This window comes from Limanda limanda, chromosome 7 (assembly GCF_963576545.1).
Source record: "Limanda limanda chromosome 7, fLimLim1.1, whole genome shotgun sequence".
In the NCBI taxonomy this organism is placed as follows: Eukaryota; Metazoa; Chordata; class Actinopteri; order Pleuronectiformes; family Pleuronectidae; genus Limanda; species Limanda limanda.
This window is the reverse complement of record NC_083642.1, coordinates 19368197-19386119: the sequence shown is the minus strand read 5'-3', so window position 1 is coordinate 19386119 and position 17923 is coordinate 19368197. Positions and strand designations below refer to the sequence as shown.

Genomic DNA, 17923 nt, shown 5'->3' with positions numbered 1-17923 from the left:
TCCACGTCTCCACTTCCACATCACAACAAGAGCCGGCAGCGCGGTGATGATGTCAGACGGCCTCAATCTTGGTCGGGGAGGTGGGCGACGGAAAGGAGGAAGAGGCAGGAGGAGGAGTGGAAAAAAGAGGGAGGGAAAAGAGGAACAGAGAGATGGGGAGAAAAGAGAGGTGGGGAAAATGGCAGAGAGAATGCGAGGGATATTTGGAACAGAAAAGAGAAACACACACACACACACACACACACTCTCACACCTTCATGTGTGTTTTACAAATGACCTGCCGCCGCAGCCCACGCTAATCTCCTCCCTGTGCTTCCCTGCAGCCGAGTGTTGCCGCTGCTGAACGTCGATACACAGCAGAGCTCCCATTCATCCTCCATCGGCAGTAAACCTTCACATCCATCATTCCATCGCTCACCTCTCATCCACTGACGATTAACACTCACAGGATCCAGGTTGCTCAACGTTGGACTGCAAAAGACTAATCTTATAAAGGTTTAATTAAAAAAGACGTTCATTACTCATCATTCGTTACTTACTGTATGCGCGCTGCATTTACCAGCTGTCAATCAAACGGTGTGGGTGGGACTGTGAAGCAAACTGCTCCCTGGATTCCAGCCAATTGAGTTTGCATCGCAGGAAACATTCATAAAACTATGCTATTATTTGAAAACAGCGTTTTCAGCAAGTGGTTGTGAGTGTCTCTGTCATTGTTTCCAAACCCTCTCTGTTGCTGCCTGTCCCGGCTAAAACGCAGCCCTGGAGTTTTCAAACTAAATAAGGACCAGCAGTGTCTCCCAACGTCTTTTATCAAGATCAATTTGATTTTTCAACAGTAAAATGTCCAATCCAGCATTTTCACAATGCTTTGAACAAACTGAGAGTTCCATATAAACATTTTAGTTTTTTCATAGGTTTCTAGAAGGTGTTCCACACAACCAGGAGTCATCTTTTCCCCCAGTTGTTTATACATGAAAATCTCCCGGAAAGCCATATTAAGGGTTTTTCAAACATTAGGATTCTGCACACTGCTCATGTCCACTGTTTATTACCTCACACCTGTAATGTAGTCAGCACTGCCGGCAGCACGAGGGAATACAAACAAACTGCCTCATCCAGTTCACTCCATCCATCATCCGCACAGTATTAAAATGTCTGCATCGTAAATCAATGCCATATCTATGTTATGTCTCGTTTGATTTCAGAGATGAGTTGAGCCGCATGGAAATAAAAACCAGACCCCAGTAAAAAAAAAAACAAGACCTGCTGTACCTGTCAAGCAGAATGTGGAGAATTCCAACTTATGTGAGTCTGATACTGTTGACTTCTTAAAGGCAGATAATATGGGAATTTTATTGCCCATAACTGCACCAAGCTTTTACACATAAGCACTGCAACTTTAAAAAAGGGCTGACTGGTCATTTTCGTGTTTTAAATAAGCAAAATGTGAAGCCATTAAATCCGAAACAGAACTCTTGTCTGTTTGAAAAAGTTAAAAGCCTTTATTGATTCGGCTCTGTCCGCCTCCGGCCTCCTCACCTCTTCTGCTGGACACTGATTGACCATCAGCAGACAAGCCTGACTAACACTGATCTGAGAGGATTCATACATGTGACACTAATTCATAAATGTCACTGACATTGAATGGGATCAAATCCATCACTGCATAGAAATATCTAAAGAGAATAATCCTCCGCCTGCGTTTTTGACACAACGTGATTAACCTAAATGAGAGCAGACAGAATGCAAGTGAAGTTTACTGTTTTTAAAGTGCAACTTTACCAAGAGGGCTCTTTAGAAATGAAGGGCTGTTCCCCTCCAGAATCCCCTAAAGTGGGCATTAGTGTGGTGGAGGATTTGATTGGTTAATTGATTTTCAGATTTGAAGTAGCAGTGTTCCTCCTCTCCCACATCTGTACAGTAGGTGATGTCAGTTTGTATACGAGGAGGAGGTGGTTGGGGATGTAAGCTGCCTTCAGACCAGCCAATAGCAAATTTAAATTGCAATCGTCAGGTTATAACCAGTAGAAGGAACTCACTATGACTGTATACCATGCTAAGTGTCAAATCCCCTTGAAATGTCAAGATTTGTACCAAAATCAATAAACAGCAGTGCTCATTAGTTTTCAGTTAAAAAAAGTCATGGGGTTTAGTTCCTCTTCAGCGTTTGTCATTCAACCAGGGAGATAAGATTTAAATTATGCTGCTTGATCACAGACACCAGTTTGAAGATAAGAATTGGCCTCTAGACTCTCTGTCAGTCAGTCAGTGTGTGTTATTTTGGAGATCCCTTTGCCTTTCATTCAGTGCTATTATCACAAAACAGCCACAACAGTGTGACTGAAACTGTGAGATGTCTAAATGTGTCCTGTGAAAAAAAGCACTGTGTGAAAAATGCTGGTTCTTTCTGCAACTACTGCCTTGTTTGTGTTTAAATTGAAATAACATGGAAAATGTTAAAAAATGCCTATCGAACCACAGCTCGACTCCAGATACAGACAGAGGCAGCATGAACACAGACCTCACTTCTACTGTAAAAGTGTAGTAGCTGCTCTCAGACAGAGGAGCCTGTGTACAGTAGCAGTTTAATGCAGATTCCCACTGACATCACTGACATTTGATTCATTTATAATTCATGAGCTGGGTGCTGCTCTGCATCACAGACTGAAGCAACACACACACACACACGATAGATAGATCTAACTTTGATCCCTTTCAGTTGCATAATGCGCTTTACTCTTCTTTGTCTGTTATAATGTGTGTGTGTGTGTGTGTGTGAGTGTGCGTGTGCGTGTGTGGTCTCCACAAATAATGGTCCCACAGAGACCACAGAGGAACCTCTTCAGTTTGGTCCCAACAGGTGAGATAATCTGCTCTCCAGCTTTTAACAGCTGTAAACCTTTTAAATCTGTATGTGAGGGCGAGAACATCCATCTGCTCTAAGACGTCCCTCCCCCTCTCCGCCTGCTGGGTCATGTTCTGTCCTGCGTGGACGTACAGTTATATGTTGGAGGCTAACACCGAAAAACACTGCTCATTCAAAACAGGGACACTTTCAATCCACCTGCTGCAGAAACAATTATTTTTGACATTTTCTAGCAATGAATCACAGTTGACCGATGTTCCGGTGAATACTCATGTTGACAATTTTAAGTTTCATTAAATATAAAAGCATGCAGACATGCAGTTGTCTTAATGGCATGACGCTTCAGCAAAAGACAGGGTTACATCTGTAGAAGAACTTTTAAGACTGATTTTGGGTTGATGCATTAGCACTCAGGTAAAGTCTTCTGCAGTCCAAGGTCAGCATTTTAAATGAGCTTAGAAGTTCTGTTCTGTTTCTGTACTGAAGATTTGCTTCTTTTCTCTGTGCAAACAAATCATCCTGTTCTATGTCTAAATCCACTTTAAAAGGTCACACGCAGTGAGCGGTGGGCTGTTCTCCAGCAGGATCTCCTCCCTGCAGCAGGGTTTTGTGTCACTTCACAATCATCCCTCTCTCAACTCTTCTATGAACCCATCCTCCCTCCCTCTTCCTTTCTTTCTGCCCCCTAATCCTCAGGTCCCGCCCTTCCCTCTCATGTCTTTACAGTGTTATTACTCCCCAGTCACCTCCCAGTGTCTCCATCAGTGACACCAGCACTCCGCCCTTCAGAACGCGCGGCATCCCCGACAGACTCATGTTGCCTCTGCTGAGGCATGAAATTGCCTCCTCACCCCCTCCAGCTCCCATAGAAGATGTTCCACTGTTTCTGTGAGGCAGAAAAAGCTACATGACGCTAATCAGCTGTGTGTAAAAGCATCATCATGCCAAAGAGGCGTTCTGTAACCTCCATTCTTCCACTGAGCTAATACGAGAGAGTAGTGAGACTCACAGATTTGATGGCATGGAGTTGATGTGAGAGGTTAGTCTCTACAGCAGAGAGCTCTGCAGTAAACAGTGAGACACTGTTGTAAACACAGGGCTCAGAGGTCAGAGTAGTGGATGGGTGACTTCTACCTGCAGTTTATACTGGTTCATTTTGATGGTGATGCTCCCGTGTCCTTGACCACAAACTGTGAGTTAATTGAGCCATTAGAACTCAAGCTCGAGGACGGAAAAAGATTTTACAAGCTTCCACAGTTCAGTATTAAATCGTCTATATTTTCTTATCATTATAGATATTTTTATTTTCTGTTTGGGAAAAAAATGAATTTTAAACTTCAAGTCTGCTTGTTACTGTCACAATATAAAATGACTTCATTCTTTAGGCACTGTACTGGGATTGGCCTTGCACTGCTCACTCTCTCTGTGTACTGTGTGTGTGTGTGTGTGTGTGTGTGTGTGTGTGTATGTCTGCATGTGCGTGTGTGTGTGTGTGTGTGTGTGTGCGTGTGTGTGTGCGTGTGCGTGTGCGTGTGCGTGTGCGTGTGTAGGTGTGTAGGTGTGTGTATGTGTGTGTCCTCTTTCTGTCCCACTGGTACCAGTGAAGCTCCCTTCAACTCACAAACCCTGCAGGCAAAATTCCCTTTGTTCTCCCTCTCTTTTTCTTTCTTTATTTAATTTGTTTCCTGCCATTTTTTACATCTTTCATTTGTTTTTTCACTCCCACTATCTCTCAAACATTAATGTCACTGTTTCCTCTTTGCCAATTTCTTCTTAGAATTCTTAGAATTCCTTCATTATCTTTTCACAATTTCTTTTTCCTTAAACTATATTTCAAATTACTCTCTTTTTTTCTGTCTATACATGTACAGACCACTCATTCTAAATCTGTTCCCTCTTTGATTGTTATCATTCTTTAATCTTCACTCCTTATTTTCTCCTCTGTCTTTTTTGTTTTCTTCCTCCTTCTCTCGCTCACTTATTCCACCTCCAGTTTAGCCAAGCTTTTCCTCAGTCTAGATTTGATCGCCCTCCCTCCCAGTGATCACTGTTCTCTCACTCCTGCTGTCATCATCACTCCCTCTCTCTTTCTTTTTCACCAATATTCACTGGTTCCTGCTCCTTCTTTCTCAAACCACAAAACATAAATAACTTTTCTTCATCTGTGTGTCGTGTCTGACACACACAGCGTCCTGTATCTGGTGTGGAGTGGTGGTGGTGGTGGTGGTGGTGGTGGTGGTGGTGGTGGTGGTGGTGGTGGAGTGTTCCGTGGCTGGCTTCTCTCTGCGTTCTTCTAAGACCATCTTCTCTCTAATCAATCACTGTGACCCAGATAAAACTGGGTTTAAACCCGGACTGCTTTGATGCTCTGACCCATTTAACTGCACTCATGTCCCTGCAGAAAACGTACAGCTCTCACTGCGTCCTGTCGATCCTCGGATGGACCGCGGGGGAAATAACACAAGTGCCATGACCTGCGTCCTGCAGAGCAGTAGATATGGGATGAAAAAAAGGGGACTGGACAGTGAATGATTGCTTTGCTGCTGTTCGGCTGAATTAAATTACTGAGATCAGATGAAATAAGTTATAACTCCTCTCACCATCCACTCAGAGCCGTTTACAGTGTAGGGGCCCTCGGCAGTATTTGGGGCAATATTCTCTTTCTGCATCTCTAGTGTAACATTCCCACAACACCTGTCATTGTTTCCAAAAAGTAAAAGGGCAGCTTAAACTCCCTCAGTATCTATTTTTCTTTAACATCCTTGCTGCTGAAATGTGTCATGTCATTAATAGAGAGTTCAAGAAAGAAAAGTTGCTATTCCAACCCAGGCTTTAAATGCTTCAGAAATTTTTGAAGCAAAACACGCTGATTCTAACTTCTCAAATTAGAGGATTTGGAATTGATTATATGATGTAATAAAGTACAAACCTCCAACGCATTTTAAACTAGATTCAGGACATTTTAAGCTTTAAATCTGAATGATGAGAGTTGAATAACCTTTCCTACACTGACATTAACGATATGTAGCATGACAAGATATAAGTTGATTGTACCTTAATAAATAAAGGGAGGGAAAACCTGGCTAAAAGAGCCAAAGGCTTAAATGATTAATTAAGGCCTTAAATATGAACTGGTGTTTCTACTCTTGAACTGTCACAATAACTTTACAGCTCAACTGACCTTCCATTAACCCTGGATGTCTCTCTCTCTCTCTCTTTCCTCTGCTCTGATACGCTGAAGGACGTCATACAGTATGCTCAACAGTGTGCATGTGGGCAAAGTTTGCACACATGCAACAAGAAGTAAACATAAAACGTCAATAAAGGATGAACAAGAACAAACTGCAGGCTAACGCCCTGCCTTTGCTTTAAGGGCGTGCGAGCACACAAACACACACACACACACACACACAGTCTCCAGCTACCCTTTCCTCACATCCCTCAACTCAGTCCAAACAATGGGCAGTACTTCCTGAAAGTCAGAAATAACAGGGAACAGTTTCCTTCAGCAGTGACTGCTTTAATAAGAGGGGGGTGTGTGTAAAGGTCCATACTAGACAGACAGACACACACACACAGGCTACCTGAGCTAAATCACTCTTTTCTTATTTACTATTCTCTTAATAGGTGTTTACTCAATAGTGAGCTGTAAATTCAAATGTATATTAATCACAGTGTCTGCAGTATAAAAAACATTCATCCCTCACACATTAATTTACATAGATAAATGTACGTATAGTTCAATATAAAACAGTGATCAGTGACAATATTCACATATTTTAGCTAGTGTCAGGAGCTTTGACAGACAGGGGGACTATGTGTAAAACAATGGTGCCTGCAGAGGGGCACGTGTACCTTTAATTCTTAGCCACACACTGTGTTTTCATGGTTAATTTAGATTAAGAATTTGATTTGTTGGATCTGATGTGATAATTATTCCCAGCTTGAATTAAGTGCTTGACTTGTAACCATCATTAATAAGTTTGCTCGCAAAAATGTCTGTGACGTTGACCATGCCTTCGCCATGTGCACCATACAGTGCTGCACAGAGGGAAGAGACCAGAGAGTCAAGTGTGTTGTTCACAGCAGCTTAATGGCAAGATTGTGTAAAAGAGGGAGAAGGAACGTTAAAGTGTCAATTTTATATACGTATATGTGCCCAAGTCGACAGAGTGACCTTATCACACAGAGTGTGTGAGAGAGAGAGAGAGAGAGAGAGAGAGAGACAGAGAGAGAGAGAGAGAAAGAGAGAGAGAGAGAGAGAGAGAGAGAGAGAGAGAGAGAGAGAGAGAGAGAGAGAGAGAGAGACAGAGAGACAGAGAGAGAGAGGGAGAGAGAGAGAGAGAGAGAGAGAGAGAGAGAGAGAGAGAGAAAGAGAGAGAGAAACTTCTTGAATGACCTTCAAGAGAAGCTTGAGATTTAAACACATGCTGAGAGGGAGAGAGAGTTAGAGGGAGGGGGGATAGTTAGGGAGGCAGAGGGGAAGAGAGAGAGAGAATTTCCCTGTGAGAGGGAAGAGCAGAGTCAGAGAAAGGAAAACGACAGAATGAGAACAAATATCAGTAAATAACATGCTGCATTTTTTCTCCTCAGCCTGCAGTCACTCAGGATTTTTTTTCCAATTAAACCCTTTTTCCCTCATCTGCTCTAGCTCTCCTACCGAGACCCCACATGGTACGGTCCCCATCTCTCTTTTCTCTCACTCTATCTCTCTTGGGCCTACCCTGCATAGCTCTATCTTCTTTGTTCCCCTTTGTTTAATCTCTTTGTTTTCCTCCTGTGTCTTCACCTTCCTCTTCCTCAGTGGAATTATTCTAGTTCAACCAAGCGTCCAGTATTTCTCCATTTCACCCCCCTCCATCTGTCTACCTTTTCCTCTTTTGAACCATCTCTCCATTGCTCCTTTGTGTTTAGTCACCTTGAGGCAGTGAGGCCACAGCTGGAGCAAAAGCTTCTCTGGTCAACTTCTGCTGCTGATCAATGAACATAGCACCGGCAGCTCGAGCTGTGAACACATCAGCAGCAAACAATGGATCTTCTGCTCGACACAGTTTGAGCAGCGAAACGTGAAGGTGTGATATTTTGTTCTCCAACGTGACAATCACATTGATTTGAGGAAAAGTGAAAGGAGTGTTTTATTTTACAGCCGATGAAGTGGATGTCACTGTGTTGTTCTTCATGGACAAGGCCTAAAGTGGATAATCTAGCAAAAATAACAAAACAAGGGATCTAGTGATCAGGCACTCTGTCGGATTGAAGAACAGAAAAATAGAAAAACCAAAATACCTATCTGCAAAACGTTATGAAGATTTTATACATCAACCTCCTGTTCTGTGATTTGCCCTCTAACATTCTCTCTCACATTATCACGGAAATCAATCCTTTCCTTCTCACCTTCAGATGATAAAACACCTGGAAAAGATACGCCCTATCCATCCTCCCCTCATAAACCTCCAGAGACCCTGCTCCTGTCTTTCCCTCCATCTATACCTCCTAACCCCTATCCTTCAGTAACTCTAATCCGCTCCTGCGTTCATCAAACCTGACCTTGTCTCCTTCAAAGGTCAAACAGCTGTAACGTAGCAATGGCTGTGGAGAGGGATGGGAGGGTGGAAGCAGAGACGTAGAGAGATGGGAGAGGAGGAGGAGGGGAGAGACAAAAATGGAGAGGTATGAGTGAGAGAGGGAGTACAGGCTTTGACATGGAGGAGGGCCAGAGGGATACAAGAGGGGGAGGACAGGAGAAAGGAGGAGGAGGAGGAGGAGGAGGAGGAGGAGGAGGAGGAGGAGGAGGAGGAGGAGGAGGAGGAGGAGGAGGAGGCGACGGACAAGGGGAGAGATATCGCAAGAGAGGAGAGAGAGACGGGATAAAGGGAAAAAAATCCCCATATCAGCATTCCTCTGCGTCTCTATGTGAGCAGCAGGAGGGAAGAGAGGGAGGGCGGAAAATAATGAAAGGTGATAATAAATGGGTGGACTCAGACGTAGGGAACGAGGGAGGGTGGAGGAGGGGGAGATGGTGTTAGTCTGTCAGGGAGGGATGGGAGAAAAGGACAGAAAACATTAAGGGGAGAGGGAACGTTAAAACATTAACACAAATCCATATTATAAAAGACTCATAACCAACATCAAATCAAACCCAAACATCAATCAAAAATAAAAATAAATCTCTCCATCACAATCTTCAAGATCAACAAAAATGTAAGTCATAAAAACCCTGCTCTATTCCTTGTGTGAACAAATACAGTCTAAACTTTTTTTTAAACGAGTTGTTTTCAAATATTCAAAGACTTGAGGATTAACGTCAAATGTGTCTCGACACACAATTATAAATCATGTGATGTTAAAGTGGTGTCGAGGAGGTTATGTTTTTGTTCCTCAATGAATATCTTTTATAATCTTTTTGAATATAAAAATGTTTTGGAGAGTAGTCCGTCTCCAGCTCCCAGTAAAATACTAAGAGCCTGCAGCAGCACAGTAGAGGTTTTAGCCAGCGCACCGCATAGCTCTGCTTTTTAAAGAACGTCGATATCAGTACAGACTAGAGGCTGCAGCCACCACTGCGCAATCAATAATTTACAAACCTCCTTTATACATGTGAATCACCAAAAGCTTCATTGTCTGTGTGGTTAAAGGCCTTTGTGTCCTGTCTGTTGACCTGCTTCACGCTCACGTTTAGCTGAACTGCCCATGTGTCTTTTAGTAGTTTGGTTTTTGTCTCACTCACTTGTTTGAATTCTCCTGTTTATACTGTATTATTATCAAAAGGTAGGAACACAGATGAGTGAGACATTCCTATGTGGAGGGGCAGACACACACACACACACACACACTCCCTGAATCATATCAGCTATGTGAAGAATTCTCCTCTCTGCAGGTTTAGCGTAAATCAACACAACCGACCCAAACAGAGCTTATGAAACCATGTTACTCAGACTGTCAGCAAACACACAGAGTAACACTCAGCGTGGAAGTCATCCGGTCACTCAACAGGCTAAATACATCAACTCATAGAGGTCATATTTGTACACATGCAGCATTTTTTAACTTCAATATATTTGGTTTGTTGGCAGAGTTGCGAAGTGAAAGTTATTAGAAGTTATTTGGATGTGTATGGACAACAGGTAGCTGGAGGTTGGAGCTAGGATTTATGCTGAATCATAAGTATAAAGATGAGAAATGAGGACAACCCTAAAAATATCTGGTTCCTTTGATTCAAAGTCAAAACAACCTTGTACACATCTCTTTTGTTGAAACATTGAGACACCAAGCTAAAAATGATGTTGCATCCGCTGCAAAGAGCGAGCAGATTCCAATGATGATGCAGAAAACTTCCCCAACATTGCATTTTGAATTTGCCTCTGACTGCTTCTCCGAGGTCATGGTAGCTTTTAGCGTCCATGATAGAGGGTATAACACGTTTACAACAACACAGATGCAAAAAAATATGATAAAATTGTTGCACTTTAACGTTAATAAGTACTTTACTCTCTTAGATTCTTGGCAATGAGTATGAGATAAGACAATAAACACAACATAGTTAAAGGAGTATGTGAAAGATCTGATCGTATCTACAATCTCTCGTTCTTTTCACTACCCAAAGCTCATGACCACAGGTTATGGTTGGAGTGAAAAATTGAATGGCGAATTCATCAACACAGACAGGGGAAAGAACTATGTCGCTGTGAAGCAGCAGCAAACTGCCAAACACCCATTTCACACTCACTGACGAGCAAGAAAGGCAACAAAGCATTTTTCTTACACCTCTCCACTCATCCACTCTGCTTAGGCAAAGCAGCTGCCTGTCCACTGCTGTAAAGTCAGCGTCCCAGTCAGCCACAAACAACCATCCATCCATCTATTATCTATACTGCTTATCCCTTGAGGATTGCAGGGACCACTACACATCCACAAACAGCAAACTTGCAATAGCACAGAGGGGAAAACACAGTCAGGTTAGGCTGGAAAAGACCCAGAAAAGATCCCCTGCCAGATACCCAGCCATCCATCTGAGCCTGACCCACAGACACAACAGGGACCTAGGCCTGGGCCACGACCATGACAATCACACATAAGGGAAATGATATCATGAGCAGAAGCAAGAGGGAGAAAAAGAGAGAGAAGGGTAAGGATGCTAAGACGAGGCCTCAATTCGCCTTTTTTGTTAGATTTGACTGCTGAGACAGTGGCCTTCAGGAGACAGTGTCGAGGTCATTCTCGCTTTGCTCAGAGCGAAGATCAATTTGTTTTTATTTATTTCATTTTCAGAGAGTGCGCAATGCCAACTCTTTTTTGTTTATTTTCACTTCAGCTGGCACTCACATCAAGTTTAAGTCTTTCATTGCAGCGCTTTGCTGGCTATGCTTCCTGGAACAGAAAGATGTCCCTGGAGTGGCAGCAGAGAGGCAGAAACAACGTCAACACGAGATGAGAACAGAGATGGGCTCTCCGGAGGCTCCCACACAAAGTGAGCACAGTAAACACTGTTTTGTTCAAAGAGCCAAAAGGACGACGGCTCGAAACAGGCATCTGCTCGTGCCTCTGTGGTTAGCTGAAATTTCCACTTAGCTCCAAACTACACAAGACACTAATAACTCAACTTGCACAAGTCATCTGCTTCAACAGGAAGGGTTTACTAAAGAGCCCCCACAGAGGATGACCTCTGGGGGTTAAAAGCAAACGCTGACAAACAGCAGTTTCACCGGCCAGAGTTCGGATCATTTAATCCTACCTTGTCTATCTCCTGCTGCAGGACCTGTTTGGCGACCTCCAGGTCCTGCAGTCGGACCCTCAGCTCCTCGTTCTCCTTCTCCAGACGACTCCTCTTCTTCTCCCCGCTGTCCAACTGACTGTGGAGACGGATAGACACGTCCTTGGCCACCTGAGAGGATTAACAAGGGGGGAGAGGAGGAAAAGGAGTTAAGTTCAATGTCTGTTACGATGCATTTTCCTCCAGAATCAGTTTTTGGAATAACGACAATCAGTTTTTTAAAGATCATAAAGCTTGTGAATGTACTGTTACAGATTCTCTATTGACAGAGTAAACTTTGAGAATATTAGAGACATGATTGATTCTTTGGGCAACGATGTGAATATCACCATTAACGCCGTAAAAAATGGGAAAATGGGCATCGTAACCAATAGGCATTTAAAAAATAATGGCGCATTGACAATATGGAATAAATGAATTACTTTTTATTCATATTTTCCCCTTTGTAAAAGGGCATTGTATCATTGCTCACTGAATTGATATGTTCTTTGAAATTGATGAATCATTACACCCTATTAGAGGCAGCAAGAGTTTTCTTCATCAGCGATTTTGTTTATCAGGGTTCACGACTGCTTTTATATTCCATTTGAAGAGAAACTAAAAATGTGAAAAAGAGAACATATCCACCACAAAACTGGTTTTCCTCAAATTGTTTACATCACTTTCCAAACTTTGTCTCTGTTTTATCTTTCTTTGTCAGGTGTAATGAAAATCTCTCAAACAACCATATTGACAGTGTTAGTTTTCATGATCCCCAGTCAGCAATGCCCTTGTACACTTTTTATTTCAATTTCACATTATTATCGAAATCCAAACCTAGGAGGGGCCCAGTATTTTCTACTTTGTGAGCAGGGACACGTAATAAAAGGAAACACCCTGAATGCAATGAGTTTAATCTATATTCCAATTGATGTAGGTGCATGACTCAGATTTTCTCTAAAACTGCTAACACAGGCTTGTGCTATGAGTAACTCTTGTAGTAAACAGACCTTAATTCACCCATGTTGACAAGAATAGCCTTTCATTGTGGCATATTGCTGCTCAGGAGATTTCTCTTAATGCTGCTGATCCCTGTTCAGGTAAAAGACAGAACCTGGGCCTAGTTTAATATCACCGCCAGGCATCTGAAAAGTTCTAGGAATCCTGCCAGAGCACACAGCACAAGATAAAAGCCATTTGTTTGAGCTGAGTCTGTGAAGTGTGTTAGTGTCGGAATCAGCAGGAGCTTTCTGCATGTGCACCTCAGTGTGCATGGGGCTGATATTTTTTTATCTAATAAAGCCAAGAAGATAATTAATACCACTCTGGCTGATCTTTCATACATAATGTGATCTAATGGAAGCCTGATTATCCCTCCTAACCCGCCACCCACACCCGGCCTGGGGGGCATTTATTAATTAAAAGTTTCCAATGTCAGAAGTCAAACTAAAGTCACACCTCTGATGACTGTTGTGAAAACTGCAGCAGTAAAAAAAAACATTGTCGCCTATGTTGTTAAAATGCTCAAAAAGGTTTTTCGTTATGATTTTTCACTTTATCTATAATTAGCATAGCTTTTTTAGAGGTTATGGGAACTGTGTTTCTAAGCAGAACCAATGGTCCATGAAGAAAGTGGTCGTGCCACATATCCACAGTTCTACATTGTCTGTGGATCCAGGTTTAACGTCTAGATTCCAGGTTATCTTTGTTACTTGGGTTCTTCTGGTTAGTGGACATACATATATCTAAAGACTTTAATGCACAAAACTGCAATAAAAATGACCTTAAACCTCACATTACAGTAGAGCCGTAAACTTTGGTATCTGGTAATGTTGCTTTCTGTGCTGCATTACAAGCACCATAAATTTTTCCTTTTCCGTGACGTCAGCCTCATTTTTATTTTGAATACAGTTTAACAGCATACTATTTAAATTAAGGCTGAAAGAAATATATATTAATATTATATTTAAGAAAACATAAATACTGAATTTGCAGAAAACAAGTCAAACAACTGTCAGGTATAGTGTACAATTTTAGGGCTGTACCTAAAATCAGCATTATTTTCTTTATAGATTAATCTGACATTAATTTTCTCAGTTCATTGAGAAATTGTGTGATACTAAAAGTCAGAACATTGAAAAAGATAAAGCCAAACCAGACATCTTGGCATTTTTTGATTAATCCAACTGAAAAATAATGTATTCAAAGGAATTAATTCAACTGTGTGCTTATGAAACCACCTCAGCACAAACACAGCCGCTAATTAGCTGACCCACTCTGAAAACCCAAAAAAATAACTGGACAGATGTTCAGCAGCTGTATCACACGATCAGAGCCTTTTCGTTATTAAAAAGGATAAAGCGCAGATTAAAGGGCCCATTTGCTGTAATAGAAAATCTATTTTAACTTAAAACTGATTGCTTTTGCTCAAGTGAAATAAAAGGTGTGTTCTAATTATATGAGAGGAAAATAAACTTTAATGATTCTTAATGGATCTGGTTGTTTTTAGTGAAAAATACTTAGACCCTGTTAACGTCTACTGATTTATTCAAGTAGTATGGCAGAGATGTTATCTGATGGTTTCAGTCTTGATATTGCTAGATTTTACTGTAATGTTAACAATTAGTGAATATCGGCTTTATTATTCATAATCAATGTAGTATGTAACCAGTATACATTTTGTAATTATCCAGATCTTGACTTCCATTTATCATTTGACTTTATGAAAACAATGTGAAACGTGACGTCCATTCAAAAACACATTGCTGACTTAATAACAATAAGCTATTAATAATAAGACTGTCATTTCTTTATCCAACTGCCTTAAACAAAGTGGTGCAGTGATTTAACAGTGGAAAAACAATGGTCAAATTCTATTATTCCTCATTTTACTCTACAAACAACAAGTTTCCATCTACATTTGTTTACAATTAACTATTATATTATAATGTTAATTTGAATACATTATACTGTATATTTTCCTCACAGTATGTAGAGCAAACTGAATAGTAATGGCAGCTCTGGCATTTTCACCATAATTAACACTTTTACCACTTATAATTACATGTGAGTGGTTGTTGTAATTCTGTGTATTTATTGTGTGCCTATGTGACAGTGTGTGTGTGTGTGTATTTGAACGATTGCCACTGTGCAGCTGAGTCCCACAATGCTTCTCTGTCCTGCCAATTCTCTCTCTTTTCAATCGCTCCCTCAGCTCCACCACGCTCCAATTCATGTTTTAACATGCGTGTGTGTGTGAGCTTTTATATTAGCTGATATAGAAAATAAATAATTAAATAAAATAAATGCTAACACTGACAATGCTAGCTTGTGACAATATACAGTAGGTTATTAGACTGTGGCCTCTACACTAAACTCAATACACAGCTGGGTGTTGTGGTTCATATGGGATTGAACATGTGGCAGGAAGTAGATTTTATCCATAGAGTTGTCACCTTTCCATCCACAATGTTTGATGGGCAGATTATCTCTGAGAGAAAAGGTGCAGGAGAAAAGATGCAGGAGAAAGGCAGCGGTGAACTTTTTTGAGACATTTTTGCACATTCATTTTCTCCCTCTGTGTCAAGCAGATCTGAATCAGGACACGACAACATCGGCCTGTGGTCACCAAAGAGGAGTGCACAGCCTTAATGTGTCCACTGAAAGCTTCCAGAGCTTTATGTGGATTGAATCGGACGGAAACTGTGATTGATTAACACTGTGTGCTCAATTTTGATCGCTGCATCAATACTGTAAAAAGAAAACAGCTTTCATGAGGGTGTTTTCACCATGGCTAGTTTATGGGCTTTGGTTTCTCCTCATTTATCTTCATCTTCTCCTCCTTTTCCCTCTTTCCATCCCCCTCTCCTCCATTCTATAATGTTCAGCCTTTGAGTTCTATTAAACGCTGTATTGTTCTTCTATGTTGAAGGGAAACGTGAAGGAATTTAACACCATTGAAGCTGTGCTGTTTTACCCAGCAACAGATCTATAGGATGTAATTAGGATTCAGTCAGGGTGCTGGGTGAGAGTGTGTGTGTGTGTGTAGCTGCTTTCAGACACGCACTAGAATCCGCACGAATTTGCTCCGGAGTGTGAGACGCTGTCCAAGTGAGACGCTCCACAATTTTTACAGACTGGCCTCCTAGTATAATGTCCGTAGAAATCCAGGAGAAGTCGACGAGTTCACAAAGAGCGAGTGGGGCGATTGATGCCGCTTCTACCACACGACAGACACAAAAAAACAAAAAGGAAACAAATATGTCCTGGTGAAAAAACGTAGAAGACAGGCGAAGACGTCGAGTGAATGTGCTGTGATAAAAACTGATGACGGTGTCGGTATGCTTTAAACAAAATCATGCAAAGGAGATAATAAGTTACTTCCTGCCTCTGTCTGCTGCATCCAGTTCTCGCCTGCTTCAGGATTTGATGCTGTTGTGAATGTGTCTGTGTAAAAAACTCCCAATGTGTTGTGCACGGGGGCGGCTGTGGCTGAGGGGTAGAGTGGTCGTCCTCCAACCTGAAGGTCGGCGGTTCGATCCCCAGTCTGAACCATCTGCATGCCGAAGTGTCCTTGGGCAAGATGCTGAACCCTCAATAGCCCCCCATAGAATAACAAAGTGCTGCAAGTAGATGCACTGTATGAATGTGTGTGTGACTGGGTGAATGTGAAACTGTACTGTAAAGCGCTTTGAGTGGTCTTCATCAGACTAGAAAAGCGCTATATAAATACAAATCCATTTACCATTTACCATGTGTGTGAGGCAGACTCTGGGTAAACCCCGGAGCCAATTCTCAAGATCTTACCCAGAGGTAATGTCTGAAAATGGCTTATGTAGGTATTTGATAAAGAGAGTTTACATGAGTGAGACAGAGGGAGTCCTTTTACTCACACTCTGCAAAACACATACACACACAAACACACACCGGCCACAGGGCAAACAGCAATATCATTCAACAAGTGGCAGTTAGTCATCAAAAGGATCTCTTCCATTTACACTCTGTGTGGTTGTGTGTTTGAATGCATTCAACAAACAGAGTCTTGTTCCCCCTGTTATTCAGTCTGTCTGAACTTCAACTGAACACACACACACACACACACACAGACACACTCACACAGCTGTTTTTTGTGTTCCCATAACGGTCATCTCTCTAACGTCTTCTCTTCCTGTAGATTTTATCAGAGAGAGTAAACATGCAGCCAGTACTCTGTGTGTGTGTGTGTGTGTGTGTGTGTGTGTGTGTGTGTGTGTGTGTGTGTGTGTGTGTGTGTGTGTGTGTGTGTGTGTGTGTGTGTGTGTGTGTGTGTGTGTGTGTGCGTGCAGATGTCTTTGTGTATCTTTAAAACTTACTTTGAGGCAAAATCTTCAAACTTTTGAAGATGTTTAGTCATTCTTTTGATGCAGTTTATATTCCCAGTGACCATTGAAAGTACAGCTGTAGCTCTCTCTCTCTCTCTCTCTCCATTCATTTAAATAGAACCCTGGCCTTGTTAGCTGAAAATATAAGTACCAGGGAGGGTTCGCAGGCCACTATGGTAACACCAAGTGGCCAAAATTGCCAATGCTCACTTTGGTTCATGTAGTTGAAAAGAAATTTCAACTGTGACATGTTTAGCATAGCTTAGCACAACCTCTGGAAGCAGAGGGAAACAGTTAGCCAAGTTTATTCTACATGTTTTGGTAGCTAACTTGCTAATTCTCAAAGAGCATTCCTTAACCCTGAACTAATGTCCATTAAGTTATGTCTTATAATATATCCTTTAGATTTAATTCTGTCCTGTTTAGGAGCAGTGGGTGGTAACAGTACGTCCCTGCGCGGGGACAACTCCAGTCTTGCCCCGGAGCAAGGACAGAAGTTCTCCGAACACGTACTAAAACATTCATGTCTTTCGATGTGGGAGGAAACATGGCAACCTGAGAAGAGCTCAGTCAGTTCTGCTGGAGTGTGAAAGCATCAAATTCTTGTTGAGAGGCGAAGATACCAAACCCAGAGCCACATAGCTTAATATTAACTTATTATACTGCTACCACTTCAAAAGCATAGCAGCAGCCAAGGGGTTCAATGCTTTAAATCTAATTTGCTGCTGGAAGCATTTCTAGTGATGTCTACATGGCATTATTTTCTTACTTACCAAGACCATTAACATTTTGACTCCTGCAAGCACAATCTTGTTTATGGGTGCTCTTACACTTTGCTTTTTTGTCTATCTTATAGTATTTGATCCTCCTCCAGTCGCTAAAGCCATTCTCTCATTAGGCAAAATAAAAACATCACCATTTATACTCATTCAATCTGTAGTTTTATTT

The 17923-nt window shown here is 41.7% G+C and overlaps 1 protein-coding gene across 1 annotated transcript in view; it reads right to left on the bottom strand.

Moving 5' to 3' along the window:
* Nucleotides 1–17923, bottom strand: part of mtcl2 (microtubule crosslinking factor 2) — a 93162-nt gene that overhangs the window by 60695 nt on the left and 14544 nt on the right. The window contains exon 4 of the mRNA XM_061075380.1: nucleotides 11598–11747. Coding sequence (XP_060931363.1) covers nucleotides 11598–11747 — 150 coding nt within the window. The remainder of the gene's footprint in view (nucleotides 1–11597; nucleotides 11748–17923) is intronic.